This window comes from Rhinoraja longicauda, chromosome 18, assembly GCF_053455715.1.
Source record: "Rhinoraja longicauda isolate Sanriku21f chromosome 18, sRhiLon1.1, whole genome shotgun sequence".
NCBI classification, from domain to species: Eukaryota; Metazoa; Chordata; class Chondrichthyes; order Rajiformes; family Arhynchobatidae; genus Rhinoraja; species Rhinoraja longicauda.
Window position 1 is genome coordinate 2,929,190 of NC_135970.1, and position 19,766 is coordinate 2,948,955.

At 49.0% G+C, this 19,766-nt stretch overlaps 1 protein-coding gene across 1 annotated transcript in view; it reads right to left on the reverse strand.

The window, feature by feature from the left end:
* The window catches only part of insc (INSC spindle orientation adaptor protein), a 150,976-nt gene that overhangs the window by 31,844 nt on the left and 99,366 nt on the right, over positions 1-19,766 (reverse strand). Inside the window, 1 exon segment of the mRNA XM_078414706.1 lies at positions 6,623-6,794. Within this exon segment, the coding sequence (XP_078270832.1) occupies positions 6,623-6,794 (172 nt within the window).

Sequence of the window (19,766 nt, forward strand, 5' to 3'; positions counted from 1 at the left end):
GTGGACAAATGATGTGTGTCGGAAGGAACTGCAGGTGCTGGCTTACACCGAAGATAGACATACAATGCTGGAGTAGCTCAGTGGGACAGTATACACTGGAATTTAGAAGGATGCGAGGAGATCTTATCGAAACGTATCAGATTATTAAGGGGTTGGACACGTTAGAGGCAGGAAACATGTTCCCAATGTTGGGGGAGTCCAGAACAAGGGGCCACAGTTTAAGAATAAGGGGTAAGCCATTTAGAACTGAGATGAGGAAAAACTGTTTCAGTCAGAGAGTTGTAAATCTGTGGAATTCTCTGCCTCAGAAGGCAGTGGAGGCCAGTTCTCTGAATGCATTCAAGAGAGAGCTAGATAGAGCTCTTAAAGATAGCGGAGTCAGAGGGTATGGGGAGAAGGCAGGAATGGGGTACTGATTGTGAATGATCAGCCATGATCACATTGAATGGCGGTGCTGGCTCGAAGGGCCGAATGGCCTCCTCCTGCACCTATTGTCTATTGTCTATTGTCTATATTGTCTATTGCAACATCACTGGAGAGAAGGAATGGGTCGTAGTAAAGGTGAGGGAGTGGGGGCCTGGAAAACGAAAGTCATTGAAGAGACAAAGGGCGTGTGAGGTTTCTTGGACATAGGTGGGGAGGGATTGGACCGGGGGGGGCAGATGATGTTTTGGGTCGGACTCTTCTTCTGATACCCGACCCGAAGCATCACCTATCCATGTCATCCACAGATGCCGCCTGAGTTACTCCCACTGAGGTACTCCGGCACTTTGTGTGTTCGGCTGTAAAGCTCAACCCGAGATGAGTAGGGGTGTGAGGATGACAATCCATTTCGTTGATGAAGTTAGGATGTGGATGTTGATCGGGTGCAATCTCAACAAAGGGCAGGACATGGTTTTGCCTTCACGGTTTGAGTTCTCCACTTGCTGGCTCTCTAGATTTGCGCAGTGAAGGTGGATTGGATTAGCACTGATCAGCAAGCTGGAAGTATGAGGCAAACTGCCCAGCATTCCATCTTCGTGCTTGCCAGTAAGATGTGCAATAAAGAGCCTTCTGCTTTGTGGCCTTTCCAGTACTGAACCTCCCTTGCAGCTGACATGGGATTCAATTCATCGGGTACAGAATAACATTAACATTTTTATTTGAAGCTAATATAAACAGACTCCCCTGGAAAGCTGATTTATTTATTCCATCCCCTTTGAATCTGCCTCTCGCTCTCCACATCCACCCCTAATGTCCTCATCTCACCAACAGCTGTGCGTGCTTCACCGAGGATGATGACAGGCGAAGAAGTAACGTCTGTAATCGTCCAGCGCAACTGTACAAGCCTTTACTGTTTATCGCCAACGTACCTTTCATCCGCCCTCTTCAACTGACATGCTTGTAATTGAAATTATCTTTAGAACTATGCTTATGCAAAGCCATATGCTATGTTCAAACAAGCAAAAGAGACAACCATATGTTCAGATTACAGCTTCATGATGCTGCAAGCATTAACTTCCTCCAGTGAGCCACTGAGCTAACTAACTCTTTCACTATCTGTGAACGATCCCCTCTCCCCCTCTCCCCCTCTCCCTCCCCTCTCCGTCCCCCTCTCCCTCTCTCCCCCTCTCCCTCCCTCCCTCCCTCCCTCTCTCCCTCTCTCTCCCTCTCCCTCTCCCTCTCCCTCTCCCTCTCCCTCTCCCTCTCCCTCTCCCTCTCCCTCTCCCTCTCCCTCTCCCTCTCCCTCTCCCTCTCCCTCTCCCTCTCCCTCTCCCTCTCCCTCTCCCTCTCCCTCTCCCTCTCCCTCTCCCTCTCCCTCTCCCTCTCCCTCTCCCTCCCCCTCCCCCTCTCCCTCTCCCTCTCCCTCTCCCTCTCCCTCTCCCTCTCCATCCCCTCTCCCTCTCCCTCTCCCTCTCCCTCTCCCTCTCCCTCTCCCTCTCCCTCTCCCTCTCCCTCTCCCTCTCCCTCTCCCTCTCCCTCTCCCTCTCCCTCTCCCTCTCCCTCTCCCTCTCCCTCTCCCTCTCCCTCTCCCCCTCCCCCTCCCCCTCCCCTTCTCCCTCCCTCGACCTCCCCTCCCTCTCTCCCTCCCCCTCTCCCTCCCCCTCCCTCCATCCCCCTCCCCTCCCCCTCTCCCTCCCCCTCCCCTTCTCCCTCCCCTTCTCCCTCTCTCCCCTCTCCCTCTCTCCCCTCTCCCTCTCTCCCTCCCCCTCCCCTTCTCCCTCCCCCTCTCCCTCCCCCTCTCCCTCTCCCCCTCTCCCTCCCTCTCTCCCCCTCCCCCTCTCCCTCTCGTGCACTGAATCTCGGCATCTTTGCCGTTTTAAGATACTGCAGGATTATGAAGTCATCGAACACAAAAACAGGCCCTTCAGCCCAACTGGCCCATGCCAACCCATCTACCCCAGTCCCACCCGCCCAGTTCAGCTCGTATCCTTCTAAACAATTCCTACCGATGTATCTGTCCAAGTGCCTTTCCATGTTGTTATAGCACCTGGCTCGACTACTTCCTCTGACAGTTGTTCCATATACCCACCACCTTCTGAGTGAAAGAGTTGTCTCTCGGGTTTGTATTAAACGTTGCCCCTCTCACTCCCTTAAACCTCTGCCCTCTGGTTCTTGATTCCGCTACCCTGGGTAAAAGACTCAATGTATTCACCCTATCTATTCCCCTCATGATTAGAGACACCTCTGAAAGATCACCCCTCAGACTCCTGTTCTCCAAGGATCAAAGCCCTAGCCTGCCCAACCTCTCCCTACAGCTCTGGCCCTCGAGTCCTGGCGACATCCTCGACTAAGCGAAACCAGCAAAGCACTTCACAAACAAAAAAACCTCAGATCCAGGACAACATTGCTGTTGTGTGCTTGCTTTGTTGGAGTTTGCAGAGTTAGACGCAGAGTGTTATTTTAAGTCGTACACAGACAATATTCTAAATGAATCACAAAATGCTGGAGTAACTCAGCAGGTCAGGTAGCATCTCAGGAGAGAAGGAATGGGTGACGTTTCGGGTCGAGACCCTTCTTCAGACTTCTTCAGTCTGAAGAAGGGTCTCGACCCGAAACGTCACCCATTCCTTCTCTCCTGAGATGCTGCCTGACCTGCTGAGTTACTCCAGCACTTTGTGAATAAATACCTTCGATTTTTACCAGCATCTGCAGTTATTTTCTTATTCTAAATGAATCACATCTTATAATAGTGAATTAGCACGAAAACAGGCCCCTTCTGCACAAAGGTTCCTTTGAAGTGTTTGCCATCTTCCTGAACCATGGTTTGGCCCTCTCTCATGGCGGACAGAGTCCTTGATCACATCTCACCTAGGTATTCTGCGTCTGCTCCCATCCCTCTCCTCCTGCCCAGAGCTGGAACACAACGACCCAGGTCCTCAACAAAAAGACAAATTGCTGGAGGAACTCAGCAGGGCAGGCAGCGTCTGTGGAGGGAATGGACGGGCGACGTTTCTCTGTGGTTTTGTTGGGTGATCTTGGATGCCACACTCAGTCGGCTGCTACCTTAATGACCAAAGCAATCAGTCTCAACTAACACCTGCAGCTCAGTATCTTGGTCCACACCTGGGCCAAGCTCGTGGATTAGACCCCAAACTGGGCACCTGGACGTGGGCCGTTAGTGAAAATCAGACATATACCTAGTCTGAAGAAGGGTCCCGACCTGACACGTCTCCTATCCATGTTCTCCAGAGATGTATAGGAAGGAACTGCAGATGCTGGTAAGCACAAAGTGCTGGAGTAACTCAGCGGGTCAGGCAGCATCTCTGGAGAAGGTAGACATCTGAAGAAGGGTCCCTACCTAAGAAGTCACCCATCCTTTCTCTCCAGAGATGCTGCCTGGCCCACTGAGTTACTCCAGCACTTTGTGCTTACCAGCATCTGCAGTTCCTTCCTATACATCTCTGGAGAACATGGATAGGAGACGTGTCAGGTCGGGACCCTTCTTCAGACTAGGTATATGTCTGATGGATATCTGAAGAAGAGTCCCAACCCAACACATTGCCTATCCGTGTTCTCCACAGCTGCTGCCTGACCCGTTGAGTTACTCCAGCACTTTGTGTCTTTTCTTGTAAACCAGCATCTGCAGTTCTTTGTGGCTACATCACATTAGCTTGCTTTTAGTCCCTAGTGTGGGATTGCACAAGAGGTTGCACAGTGGCACAGCGGTAGAGCTGCTGATTCACATCACCAGAGACCCGGGTTCGATCCTGACTACGGGCGCCATCTGTACGGAGTTTGTACGTTCTCCCCGTGACCTGCGTGGGTTTTCTCCGAGATCTTCGGTTTCCTCCCACACTCCAAGAACGTACCGGTTTGAAGGTTAATTGGCTCGATGTAAATGTAAATGGTCCCTAGTGTGTTTAGGGTAGTATTAATGTGCGGGGATCGCTGGTCGGTGTAGACTTGTTGGGCCGAAGGGCCTGTTTCCACGCTGTATCTCGAAACTGAAGATGTTCAGCATTAATAAGCAAGGACGGGATTTTTCTCCCAATAGCTGGCTTGCGTTCACATTCTGCAGGGCTGTCAATGGCTGCCAAGGTATTTATATTTCTACAAATAGCAGGGCACTCTGTCAAATGTCCTGAGTGGGCTGTTAATCATGCAGCAGCATAGCAGTGGAGGCTGCACATGGACAGTGCAGTGAGGCTGCTTCTCAAGGTGACAAATAGGCATCCATCAGAGGAGGGAGAAATATTGTGCATCAGATATGCCTCCAGGGACATGGACACGTTTAGCAGGGGGTGAAGCAACTCAACAACACACCTTTTACCACTCAGAGTAATGCCCCAAAATCTAAATAAGACTGTGCTATTTTTAAATGTGTTCACTCACTTTCTTTTAATTCTGCATTACTAGTGAAATGCCATTCCCAATGGCTGTCTGTTGAGTGTGTGCGGTGTAAAATGTCATCATGTTTGCACACTTACCATGATGGATTTATTTGTTGGTTAAATATTCAGGAAACTGAACCATGCATACACCAACTAGAGAGCAGACCTGAGATACCATCTACCTCATTGGAGACCCTCGGACTATGTTCAATCAGACTTTACTGGACTTTATATGCACTAAACGTTATTCCCTTTATCCTGTACCTGTCCACTGAGCACAGCTCGATTATATTCATGTGCAATCTTTCCACTGACTGGTTAGCATGTACTGACTGGAAGCTTTAACTGTACCTCGGTACACGTGACAATAAACTAAACTGAACTTAACTATGTAGCTCTGAACTTAACTATGTTCCAAGGCATGTCTGAAGAAGGGTCTTGACCCGAAACGTCACCCATTCCTTCTCTTCTCGATGCTGCCTGACCTGCTGAGTTACTCCAGCATTTTGTGATACCTTAGACATGTTCCAAGTGTCAAAATACTGAACCAAAAATTGAAATGTCTGTTTACACAACTAACACAAAAGTTGAAGATGTAAAGAAACTCCCCCATCTCTGTTTTGAACCACTCTGTTTTGAACTACTTTGCTTGTGAAAGCTCGGTGGAGAGAGTGAGACGGTGAAGTGGAATTATTTGGGGGAGAAATGGGCACGAGGCTTGTGAATTTGAATATGCAGCTACTGTTGTTTGTTTTTGAATGGGAGATTCAAAAATACAGATCAGAATGTGGTTGTTGAACTGAAGGAAGTTACTATCGTGGGTAATAGCTCTTGGGGCTAAGGGAATCAAGGGATATGGGGGGGGGAAAGCCGGATCGGGGTACTGATTTTGGTTGATCAGCCATGATCACATTGAATGGCGGTGCTGGCTCGAAGGGCCGAATGGCCTACGCCTGCACCTATTTTCTATGTTTCTATGTAGATCATTGTCATGGTGACAATTCTGAAAATATTCTGAAATGCTTTAAACATGATGCTTGTGAATTACGGACGTTATCGTGCACTAAATGTACCCTTCTCCCTTAACCCTATTTGACAGAGACCCTGATCAGTGACAGGGGCCCCCATTCCTCACCCTGACCTAAACCATGGACCCATCTCCGAGCTGCCTTCCTCTCGTGATCTCCTTGACATCAACTTAGGCACCAGCAACCTCCCTGGGTTACGATTCTAATTGGGTTCTTAATGACCGGTCCCATCTCACCCTGACAGAGGTGTAATCTCCACCCTCCCTTTACACGCAGCAAGGAGCGCTCATGTTAGGTTGAGCAGGGGCATCAAGTGGCGTTTGTACAGTCTGACACCACCCAAACAGCATCTGCTGCTCCAGCCAACAGTGCACTGTGTGTGTCTCAGGGAGATCAACTCGTGGACCTGGATCAGTTGAAGAACATAAAGAGATAACATTGCACCTGTAGAGCGGCACGGTGGCGCAGCGGTAGAGTTGCTGCCTTGCAGCACCAGAGACCCATAGTTCGACCCTGACTACAGGTGCCATCTGTATGGGTTTTGTATGTTCTCTCTATGACCTGCGTGCATTTCCTCCGGGTGCTCCGGTTTCCTCCCACATCCCAAAGACGTGCGGGTTTGTAGGTTAATAGACTTCCGTAAGCTGTCCCTAGTGCGTGGGATAGAACTAGCGTCAGGGTGTCCTGGTTGGTGCGGACGCCAAGGGCCCGTTTCTACACCATATCTCTAAACTCTGAGACTAACTTCCCATTGACCAAGCCTGCCGGAACAACACTCACTGATAAGTGCAGCCACGATGTCCTCCATGTTTTCCAGGAAGCTGCCGAGATGTTGTGTGAAGGCGTGGTGTGGAGATGTGATCTGTGAGACCACTGCTGCCGCTTCTGCCCGCGTGGCCTCAGGCTTGCATTCATCCATCAACAGGTCAGCCAGACACAGCACGCCATCCACCTACAGGGCAACACCAGCGTAGAAGAGTTAAAATGGCACCCGTCACACACGATAGTCTACGCACACATCTCACCCACTCTCAGCGTTTATTATCTTCTGAACATCTACCGTGGGGACTGGTGCATCTGAAACTAATTAACGGCTGGAGCTTGCTTATGGGTGTCAGGTCAAGTCAAGTCACATTTACAGTCACTTGCATCAGTGTGCTGAGGCACCAGACTGTGGTAGAGGCACAACGACAATCTTGCTTGTAGCGGCTTCAAAGGCAACGCACAAAGCATAGATTATCCATAAACTATACAAGACCGTGAAAAGATTGTAAAAACAGCACACCAGTGTAAAATTCATCAAGGCCACAAATCCACCGTGTTGGCCCGTAGAATTCCAGCGTCACGTTAGATAATAGATAAAAGACAATAGGTGAAGGAGGAGGCCATTCGGCCCTTCAAGCCAGCACCACCATTCAATGTGATCAAGGCTGATCATTCTCAATCAGTACCCCGTTCCTGCCTTCTCCCCATACCCCCTGACTCCGCTATCCTTAAGAGATCTATCCAGCTCTCTCTTGAATGCATTCAGAGAATTGGCCTCCACTGCCTTCTGAGGCAGAGAATTCCACAGATTCACAACTCTCTGACTGAAAAAGTTTTTCCTCATCTCAGTTCTAAATGGCCTACCCCTTATTCTTAAACTGTGGCCCCTTGTTCTGGACTCCCCCAACATTGGGAACATGTTTCCTGCCTCTAACGTGTCCAACCCCTTAATAATCTTATACGTTTCGATAAGATCCCCTCTCATCCTTCTAAGATCCAGTGTATACAAGCCTAGTCGCTCCAGTCTTTCAACATATGATAGTCCCGCCATTCCGGGAATTAACCTAGTAAACCTACGCTGCACGCCCTCAACAGCAAGAATATCCTTCCTCAAATTTGGAGACCAAAACTACACACAGTACTCCAGGTGCGGTCTCACTAGGGCCCTGTACAACTGCAGAAGGACCTCGGGATGCAGTTAGGATTCGGGATGTGCAGTTTGTTCAACCTTAAGATGCTGTCTTATGTTCAGGAGCCTAACAGTTGTTGGAAAGTAGTTCTCCTTCAACTGGGTGGTGTGAGACCTCAGGCTGCTGCTGCCCGACGGTAGCAGGGAGACGAGGGGATCCTTGATGATGAATGCCGCCTTCTTGAGGCAGCGCCTGGTGTCGATGTTTCCAATGGTGGGGAGGACCGTGCCCATGATGGACCGGGCTGAGCCCATCTCTCTCCTCTGCCTCTTGTGTTCCTGTGCATTGGAAGTTTCATACCCGACCATAATGCAACCGGACAGGATACTTTCTACATTGCATCTGTGGAAGTTTGTTATAGTATTCGGTGACACGCTGAACCGCATTAAACGGCTAAACCAGTACAGGTGCTGGAGTGCCTTCTTGATGACATCTCACAAATTCAAGGAGCATAATTAGGCCATTCGGCCCATCAAGTCTACTCTGCCATTCAATCATGGCTGATCTATCTTTCCCTCAAACCCATTCTCCTGCCTTCTCCCCTTAATCGTTGACACCCGTACTAATCAAGAATCTGTGAATCTTAAAAATATCCATTGACTTGGCCTCTACAGCTGTCTGTGGCAATGAATTACACAGATTCACTACCCTCTGACCCAAAGAAATTCCTCCTCATCCCCTTTCTAAAGGTGCATCCTTTTATTCTGAGGCTTTGGCCACCGGTCTTAGACTCTCCCACGAGTGGGAACATTCTCTCCGCATCCACTCTATCCAAGCCTTTCACTATTCGTTAAGTTTCAATGAGGTCCCCCCTCATCCATCTCTGTGCTGGACTCAGGACAAGTCATCCGAGATGTTAACATCCAGCAATTTCAAGCTGCTAACTCCACGACTTCCCCTTTCTGAAGTGAATGATTAGTTCCTTGGTTTTGTTGACATTGAGCGAGAGGCGATTGCTGTAGCACCACACAACCAAGTGTTCTATCTCTCCTGTGCACTGACTCATTACCACCTGTGATTCGGCCAACAACAGTTGTGTTGACGAATTTGTAAATGGCTTTGGAGCTGTGCTTGAGCACACAGACGTAGTTATAAAGAGAGTAGAGCAGAGCATAAGCACAGAGCCTTGGTAAGCCTGTGTTCCTGGTCAGTGAGGAGGAGATATTGTTACCGATCCACACTGATAGAGGTCTGCTCATGAGAAGGTCAGGGGTCCAGTTGTAAAAGGAAGGATGGTGGACCTAGAACAGTAGATAGACATAAAGAGCTGGAGCGACACAGCGGGTCGGACTTGGTAATGAGTTTGGAGGGGATGATTGTGTTGAACGTTGAGCTTTATTTGATGAACAGCAGTCTGAGGTATGTGTTCCTGTTATCCGGATGGTGCAGAGCAGAGTGGCGATCCAATGAGACAGCATCAGCTGTTGTCGCCTTGTGGCGATAGACAATGGAAGAGGATCCAGGCCATTTCCGAGGCAGGAGGTGATCTGTGCCATAACCAACCCTTCCAAGCACTTCCCATAATTCCCGAGATGGCGGGACTGGCATGTGATGAAACAATGGATGGACTGGGCTTACATTCACTGGAATTTAGAAGGATGAGAGGGGATCTGGAATGGAATGGAATACTTTATGGTATACATGTGACTGGGCACAGTGAGATTATCTGCTTGCGTACCCAATGTGTACAAAGAGGAGCCACCTGGTTACAAAGCAGGCTAGCTGCCCCCCCACCCCACGCCGGGTCCGCCATTGTCCATTGTTCTCAGACCCTCCCCAATTGTCCATTGTTCTTCCCCTCCCCCCCTCATGGCGCCCCCCCCCCCCCCCACACCGGGTCCTCCATTGTCCATTGTTCTTCCCCTCCCCCCCTCATGGCGTCCCCCCCCACATCGGGTCCTCCATTGTCCATTGTTCTTCCCCTCCCCCCCTCATGGCGCCCCCCCCCCACGCCGGGTCCTCCATTGTTCTTCCCCTCCTCCTTCACGGTGGTCCTCCACGCTCTCATCGACTGTCGACCGCGGGTTGACCCGCGAGGCATCGCCCCGACGCGAGGCTTCAACATCGCCGAAGCCCCATCATCGCGAGGCTTCACCGCTGCCGAGGCCTCACCGCTGTCGACGCTCCAGGTACCGATCCAGGCTCCAGCCGCGGCCTCTGTTGGCCGTTCCGCCGACCCCGACTCCGACCCGCGAAGCCCGGCTCCTCCGTCCGACCTGAGGGGCCCCGATCGGGACTTCTATGCAGTGATCAGTGAGGTATCGAGACCGCGGCGCGGCGATAAAGGCTTCCTGCCACGTTCCCAGTCCACAATCGCGGCCTGACGGGAAGCCTTCTGGCCGCGCGGCCCCGTGGAAGCCACTCTTATACACACATATCAAACTCTTAAGGGATTAAGGAAAAATGTTCCTGATGTTGGGGGAGTCCAGAACCAGGGGTCATTGTCTAAGAATAAGGGGTAGGCCATTTTGGACTGAGATGAGGAAAAATATTTTCACCCAGAGAGTTGTGAATCTGTGGAATTCTCTGCCACAGAAGGCAGTGGAGGCCAATTCACTGGATGTTTTCAAGAGAGAGTCAGATTTTGCTCTTGGGCCTAACGGAATCAAGGGATATGGGGAAAAAGCCGGAACGTGGTACTGATTTTGGATGATCAGCCATGATCATATCAAATGGCGGTGTTGGCTCGAAGGGCCAAATGGCCTACTCCTGCACCTATTTTCTATGTTTCTATGTTTCTATTACCGAGAATGTAAGTGCTGCTGGAATGTATTCATTGACGCAGGTCACCATGTACTTGCAAGTGTGATTTTTAAATTGTTATTACCTCTGGTTACTTCTTAAAATGATGAATAAATTATTAGCAATGTTTCAAGTTTTCCAAAAGCCACATGCATTCCCAGTCTTTGACAGTCCTGTGATCTCATTAAGGCAGGGCACGTTCACAAGCTCCAGCCTTGTGTGGTAAATGTGATCACTTTTTCTGCAAAAGCAATATTGGTGAGCAGCCAACAAAATCCCTGACGTATAACACTTAATAGCTGATGCAAAATCACAGAGATATTGCACCAATGAAGTAGGCGGCATGGTGGCGCAGGGGTAGAGATGCTGCCTCACAGCGCCAGAGACCCGGGTTTGATCCTGGCTACGGGTGCTGTCTGTACAGTGTTGGTACGTTCTCCCTATGACCGCGCGGGTTTTCACCCGGTGCTCCGGTCTCCTCCCACACTCCCCACCACGGCACGGTGGCGCAGCGGTAGAGTTACTGCCTTACAGCGAATGCAGCGCCGGAGACTCAGGTTCGATCCTGACAACAGGCGCCGTCTGTACGGAGTTTGTACGTTCTCCCCGTGACCTGCGTGGGTTTTCTCCGAGATCTTCGGTTTCCTCCCACACTCCAAAGACGTACAGGTATGTAGGTTAATTGACTGGGTAAATGTAAAAATTGTCCCTAGTGGGTGTAGGATAGTGTTAATGTGCGGGGATCGCTGGGCGGCACGGACTCAGTGGGCCGAAGGGCCTGTTTCCGCGCTGTATCTCTAAATCTAAAAATCAAAGATGTGCAGATTTGGGGGTCGTAGGTTTAATTGGCTTTGGTTAAAAAAAATTGTAAATTGCCCCTACTGTGTGGAATAGTGCTAGTATCACTTGTCGGTGTGGACCTGGTGGGTCAAAGGGCCTGTTTCCGCACCATATTTCTACAGTAAAGTCAAAATGCAAAGGAGTAGAAATGTGTAATGCTGAAATAAAAAATTAAAACACTTGTAACACGTGTAAATTGTAATCCTAGCGCTTTGACCCTGCGTTAAATTGTAGAGTGACAGGAAGGTTAATTACAAGTGACACAAAGGACCCTATCTTTTCACTGGAGGGTTGTATGAGATGCAACAACTCCACCCAAGCAAATTGAATCTCATGCCTGGGAGGCCAGATGAGAAAAGATGTTTGTCTCACTCTGGCTGAGTCACAGTCCCGAGGCAATATCATAATATCTTAATCAAATATGGGACGAACTTTCACAATCGATCATGATTTTAACAGAAAGCCTCACAGATAAAATTGACAGGCAGATTGTTTCTCCATCTGTCCCCAAGAATGTCTTTTTTTTAACACAGTTAACAAAATAAAGGTAAATCACTTTGAAGAGACAGGACAGGACCATAATTCTACATAAAATTAAAGTCTGGAGTGAGTAACCAGCCAATTATTTTCCATGGAGCAACATGCAGGGCGGCACGGTGGCGCAGCGGTAGAGTTGCTGCCTTACAGCGAATGCAGCGCCGGAGACTCAGGTTCGATCCCGACTACGGGTGCTGTCTGTACGAAGTTTGTACGTTCTCCCCGTGACCTGTGTGGATTTTCTCCGAGATCTTCGGTTTCTTCCCACACTCCAAAGACGTACAGGTTTGTAGGTTAATTGGCTGGGCAAATATTAAAAAATTGTCCCTGGTGGGTGTAGGATAGTGTTAATGTGCGGGGATCACTGGGCGGCGCGGACCCGGTGGGCCGAAGGGCCTGTTTCTGCACTGTATCTCTAAATCTAAAACCAAAATCTAAAAATGCATGCATGGCTTGTGTGCATTATTTAAATGGTAAGAACATAGAACAGTGCAGCAGCGGAACAGGCCCTTCGGCCCACAAGATTCAAGATTCAAGATTCAAGATATCTTTATTTGTCATCAAAAAAACAAGTTTTTAGACGAAATTCAATCACCCACAGTCCAACAATAAAAGTATTAAAATAGGCAAATTACACAACCCCAACCAACACACAAAAAAATAGAAACATCCATCACAGTGAGTCTCCTCCAGTCGCCTCCTCACTGTGATGGAAGGCCAGAATGTCTTTTCCCTTCCCCTGCCGTCTTCTCCCACGGTCAGGCTGTTGTGGCTGCAGGCTGTGCCGGACGGTGAAAGGTCCGCCGTGGGCCGACCCAAGCCCCGCGATCAGGTGCGGACGAACACGCTGCTGCTGCCGCTGTTGCTGCACGTCGGGGCTCCCGACATGGCTCCCGACATTGAAGCCCCCGCCAAGCAGAAAAAAATCCCGCGGCCTATTTCAGACCGCGCCGGACGGTGAAAGGTCTGCGGCGGGCCAACCCAAGCCCCGCGATCCGGGGCGGGCGAACACGCTGCCGCTGCCAGAGCTCCCGATGTCGGCATCCACGCGGCCCGAGCCTATGGCGAGTCGCAGCCGCTCCCGCAGCCTCCGAAGACGGCCGGCTCTGGTAATGGTAAGTCCGATCCGCGGGCTCTGCAAACCAGAGCCCTGGAGGCCGCCAGCTCCAGGAGTTGGGCCGATGGTAGGCCACAGCAGGAACGGAGACAACACTCAGAAAACAAAGGTCGGGTCTCCGTTCGGAAGGGACATATTTACAATTTTACAGTTCCCCCCCTCCCCCCCACACCCACACATAGTACACAAACACAAAAACACGACATCACATCTACACTTAAGACACAAAAAAACAACAAAACACAAAGACAAACGGACCGCAGGTAAGCCGCAGCTGCTAGGGCAGCTCCGCCATTTTGATTCAAAATGTCTGTGCTGTACATGATGCCAAGACAAACCCGTATCTGCCTGCACGTGCTCCATATCACTCCATCCCCTGCATATCCATCTGCCTATCCGAAAGTCTCTTAAACGCCACTATGGTATCTGCCTCCACCACCACCCCTGGCAGCATGTTCCAGGCCCCCACCACCCCTGGCAGCATGTTCCAGGCCCCCACCACCCCTGGCAGCACGTTCCAGGCCCCCACCACCCCTGGCAGCACGTTCCAGGCCCCCACCACCCCTGGCAGCATGTTCCAGGCCCCCACCACCCCTGGCAGCACGTTCCAGGCCCCCACCACCCTCTGTGTAAAAACAAACGTATCCTGTACATCTCCTTGGTTAGGCGTGCTGGCATTTCTAAAAAGTTACAAGATAGATTTCCAATTAAATTTTGATTCCAAAAAGATTATTAAAAATAAAATGTATTAGTTAAATCAGGCAGCCAGCAAACAGCTTATAGGATAGCGGTTCCTGTAGACACCATCAGCAAGGGATGGTATTCTGACCAATGCCTTTCTGTTGTTCTGGATACATCTCATCGGGCTCTTGGGGTTTATCCACCTTTCAGCTCACGAGGACATCAAACTCATTCTCTTTTTAAAATTACAATGTGTTCTACAATTCCACCACCTCCCTTCCTGAATTCTACATCCACAGTGTCCTTTTGCGTAGTGATAAATAGATTCAGAATAAATTGACGTACCTTTACAATGGAGATGGAGGAATTTCTTTAGCCAGAGGATGGCGAATCTGTGGAAATCATCGCCACAGTCAGCTGTGGAGGCCAAGTCATTGGGTATATTTAAGGCGGATATTAGACAATAGACAATAGACAATAGGTGCAGGAGGAGGCAATTCGGCCCTTCGAGCCAGTACCGCCATTCAATGTGATCATGGCTGATCATTCTCAATCAGTACCCCGTTCCTGCCTTCTCCCCATACCCCCTGACTTCGCTATCCTTAAGAGCTCAGTCCAGCTCTCTCTTGAATGCATTCAGAGAATTGGCCTCCACTGCCTTCTGAGGTAGAGAATTCCACAGATTCACAACTCTCTGACTGAAAAAGTTTTTCCTCATCTCAGTTCTAAATGGCCTACCCCTTATTCTTAAACTGTGGCCCCTTGTTCTGGACTCCCCCAACATTGGGAACATGTTTCCTGCCTCTAACGTGTCCAACCCCTTAATAATCTTATACGTTTCGATAAGATCTCCTCTCATCCTTCTAAATTCCAGTGTATACAAGCCTAGTCGCTCCAGTCTTTCAACATATGAAAGTCCCGCCATTCCGGGAATTAACCTAGTAAACCTACGCTGCACGCCCTCAATAGCAAGAATATCCTTCCTCAAATTTGGAGACCAAAACTGCACACAGTATTCCAGGTGCGGTCTCACTAGGGCCCTGTACAACTGCAGAAGGACCGCTTTGCTCCTATACTCAACCCCTCTTGTTATGAAGGCCAACATTCCATTGGCTTTCTTCACTGCCTGCTGTACCTGCATGCTTCCTTTCAGTGACATTTGATATATTCTTGATCAGTAAAGGTGTCAAGGGTTATGGGGAGAAATAAGGAGAATGGGGTTGAGAGGGAAAGATATATAAGTCATGATTGAACGGCAGAGTGGCCTAAATGGTCTAATTCTACTCCTATGATTTATGAACATGAACATATGAAGATTGTGTAAATTTTCCCTTGCTTGAGTTCTATTTTCCTTGCAGAATAAATTGCTTTTCAAATTCAGGTCTTGCACATCTTGGGTTAACTCATCGTCTATTTTATCTTGAGCAACCTCAGCTTGGAATCTTTGGCCTTTGCCTGAATTTCCCAGTTGAACCAGTTGTGGTGTGAAAGACACGCTCATCTGTGGCACATTGTCCTCACACTCAGTGTCGTTGTTCCTGCATCATTGTGACCCACCACCACATCCCAAACACCGTGGGAGCTGTTTGTTCTCATCTGTAACCTGGGTAGAATACCTGTGAGATTGTACATTCGTCGCATTGTACAGCTGAGAGAGTCACACACAGTTCAATAAATGAGATTGTCACACCTTCAAGTTAATTCAATTATGCAGCACATCCTAAACTGAACCATACAATTTTTCAGGACATGCCAGATGGATTTCTAATCAGATTTAGTTTCGTTTTGTTTAGAGGCACAGCGTGGAAACAGGCCCTTTGGCCGCACCGACCAGCGATCCCCGCACATTAACACTAGCCTACACACACTAGGGACAATTTACACTTATACCAAGCTAATTTACCTACATATCTGTACGTCTTTGGATTGTGGAAAAATCCAAAGATCTTGGAGAAAACCCACGCAGGTCACGGGGAGAACGTACAAACTCCGGACAGACGGCGCCCGTAGTCTGGATCGAGCCCGGGTACTCCGGTGCTGCAAGCTCTATAAGGCAACAACTCTACCGCTGCGCCACCGATATTAAGAACTTAGTCCTAGGATCATGCAGCACAGAAACAGATCCTTTGGTCCAACTTATCCATGCTGACAAAGATGCTCCATCTACACGAGCCCAACCTGCCCGTGTTTGGCCCATATCCCTTTAAACCTTTCCTACAACGTACCCATCCAAACTATTTTAAATGCTGTTATCGTTCCTACCTCAAATACTTCCTCTGGCAGTTTGTCCCATATACCCACCCCCCTGAGATTCCTATTAAATCTATTAGGAGAACATACAGCGTGCTGAGAATTATATTCTAATTCCTCCAATTCCATTGCACTATCCAATGTAATTGATTTTGACTTAGTCATACAGTGGCAGTGTCATATGGATTGGAAACAGGCCCTTTAGCCCAAGGGCAGCACGGTGGCGCAGCGGTAGAGTTGCTGCCTTACAGCGAATGCAGCGCCGGAGACTCAGGTTCGATCCTGACAACAGGCGCCGTCTGTACGGAGTTTGTACGTTCTCCCCGTGACCTGCGTGGGTTTTCTCCGAGATCTTCAGTTTCCTCCCACACTCCAAAGACGTGCAGGTTTGTAGGTTAATTGACTGGGTAAATGTAAAAATTGTCCCTAGTGTGTGTAGGAGAGTGTTAATGTGCAGGGATCGCTGGGCGGCGCGGACCCGGTGGGCCGAAGGGCCTGTTTCCGCGCTGTATCTCTAAATCAAAATCTAAAAAATCTAAACTTGCCCATGCTGACCCCATCTCAGCTAGGCCCATCCACCTGCATTTGGCCCATATCCCTCTAAACCTTTCTTCCCATGTACCAGACCAAAGTTCTTTTAAATGTTGTAAATACTTGATTGTATTTATGTATCGAGTATTACCTGATCTGCCTTTTATAGCATGCAAAACAGAGCTTTTCACTGTACCTCGGTACACGTGACAATAATAAACCTAAACCTTTCCCTTCTCACCTTAAAAGTATATCCTCTGGTTTTTGATACCCTTACCCTGAGTAAAAGACTTTGTGCATTCACCCGAACTACTCCCTATTTAAAAGTAAAATGAGTGTGTCGGCAACTGTGGTCCACAGTCGTTTTTATAACTCTGGTAAATGATTGCTTGCTCGGAGCACTTATAGAATTAGGTCTTTCATTGACACCATGCTTTGATCTCAACTCTGATTAAGCCATCATTTAAGCTGTCAACACCAGCGTTAACTTAGTAGGCTTTAAAGAAGAAGAATGAAATCGCTCACGATTTTCTATAAATACCCAGCACTGTAGGAAGATCGGTGGCACGCTTACTTGCGGGCGGGCCAACTGAGTCATCATCATCATCATCATCATATATATACAGCCGGAAACAGGCCTTTTCGGCCCACCAAGTCCGTGCCGCCCAGCGATCCCCGTACATTAACACTATCCTACACCCACTAGGGACAATTTTTACATTTACCCAGCCAATTAACCTACATACCTGTACGTCTTTGGAGTGTGGGAGGAAACCGAAGATCTCGGAGAAAACCCACGCAGGTCACGGGGAGAACGTACAAACTCCTTACAGTGCAGCACCCGTAGTCAGGATCGAACCTGAGTCTCCGGCGCTGCATTCGCTGTAAAGCAGCAACTCTACCGCTGCGCTACCGTGCCGCCCTAGTCATAGAGTGATACAGCGTGGAAACAGGCCCTTCGGCCCAACTCGCCCTCACCGGCCAACATGTCCCAGCTACACTCGTCCCACCTGCCCGCGTTTGGTCCATATCCATCCAAACCTGTCCTATCTGTAAATTTCCCCGGTGTGGGACGAATAAAGGAATATATTATAAGAAAGTAACTGCAGATGCTGGTACAAATCGAAGGTATTCATTCACAAAATGCTGGAGTAACTCAGCAGGTCAGGCAGCATCTCAGGAGAGAAGGAATGGGTGACATTTCGGGTCGAGACCCGAAACGTCACCCATTCCTTCTCTCCTGAGATGCTGCCTGGCCTGCTGAGTTACTCCAGCACTTTGTGAAGGAATATATTATTATTTTTATTATCCATGTACCTGTCTAACTGTTTCTTAAAAGTTGGGATAGTCCCTGCCTCAGTTACCTCCTCTGGCAGCTTGTTCCATACACCCACCACCCTTTGTGTGAAAAGGTTACCCCTCAGATTCCTATTAAAAAAATTCCCCTTCTCCTTAAACCTATGTCCTCTGGTCCTCGATTCGCCTACTCTGGGCAAGGGACTCTGTGCATCTACACGATCCATTCCTCTTATGGTTTTTATACACCTCTGTCAGAGGTGTATAAAGAGATAACTAGAGTTAAATCATCCTTTGCACAGGAACTAATATAAAATCTGATTTACCAATTTTTGACAATGAACCAGAGGCAGTGGAGATTTTGGCATTTGCTCCATTCCAGTTCTACCTCGGGTGACAGCAATGATTAGGCTACTGATTGTGCTGTATATAAGTGACTGGAACAGAGAACAGCGTAGACACAAAGCGCTGGTGTAACTCAGTGGGCCAGGCCACATCTCTGGAGATTGGGGACGGGCCACATTTCGGGTCAGGACACTTCTTCAGACTTGTGCGTCTGAGTTGAGTGCCGAGTCTGGAGGTGGGTCCCGATCTGAAATGCCACACGTCCATGTTCCCCAGGAATGCTGCTTGGCCCGCTGAGTTACACCAGCACTTTGTGACTGTTTTTTTGTAAACCAGCATCTGCAGTTCCTTGTTTCTACATAGAACATAGTCGTGAGAGTTGTGAATTTGTGGAATTCTCTGCCACAGAGGGCAGTGGAGGCCAATTCACTGGATGGAATTAAAAGATAGAGCTCTAGGGGCTAGTGGAATCAAGGGATATGGGGAGAAGGCAGGCACGGGTTACTGATTGTGGATGATCAGCCATGATCACAATGAATGGCGGTGCTGGCTCGAAGGGCCAAATGGCCTCCTTCTGCACCTGTTTACTAGAATGTTGCCTGGGTTTCAGCACTTAGGCTACAGAGAGAGGTTGAATAGGTTGGGTCTTTATTCTTTGGAGCGTAGAAGGTTGAGGGGGGACTTGATAGAGGTTTTTTAAATTTTGAGAGGGACGGACAGAGTTGACGTGGGTAGGCTTTTCCCTTTGAGAGTGGGGAAGATTCCAACAAGGGGACATAGCTTCAGAATTGAGGGACAAAGGTTTAGGGGTAACATGAGGGGGAACTTCTTTACTCAGAGGGTTGTGGCTGTATGGAATGGGCTTCCGGTGGAAGTGGTGGAGGCTGGCTCGATTTTATTATTTAAGAGTAAATTGGATAGGTATATGGATAGGAGGGGATTGGAGGGTTATGGTCTGAGTGCAGGTAGATGAGACTAGGTCAGGGAGAATGGTCGGCGTGGACTGGTAGGGCCGGACAGGCCTGTTTCCATGCTGTAGTTGTTATATGTTATATGTTATATGTTTTCTATGTTTCTAACGTAGAGCACAGGAGCGTGCCCTTCGGCCCATAATGTCCACGCCAAACATCATGTCAAGATAAACTAATCTCCTCTGCCTGCACATCACCCATAGCCCTCCATTCCCTGCATATCCATGTGTCTGTCTGTCTAAACACCACTATCGCATCTGCCTCCACTATCGCTTATGCCTAGCAGCACCTTCCAGGAACCCGCAATCAAGACACCATTTGACACCCAGATTATTGGGGTTGCGGACTGTCAGGGGTTGACAGGTTACTGGGGTTGCGGACTGTCAGGATTGACAGATAACCGAGGTTGCGGACTGTCAGGAAGGCTGTCAAGCTATGCCAAGGGATGTGAATCAGCTGCAGAAATGGTGGAGAATAGCAGATGGAGTTTAATCCAAGCAGCGTAAAGTGATGCACTTTGGGAGGTCGAATGTGTGGGGGAAATATACTATTATTGGCATGACCCTTAACAGCACTTGCTATAAACTAGACCACAGGAGGTTTACCAGAATGATCCCAGGATCTCCTGAGATGCTGCCTGACCTGCTGAGTTACTCCAG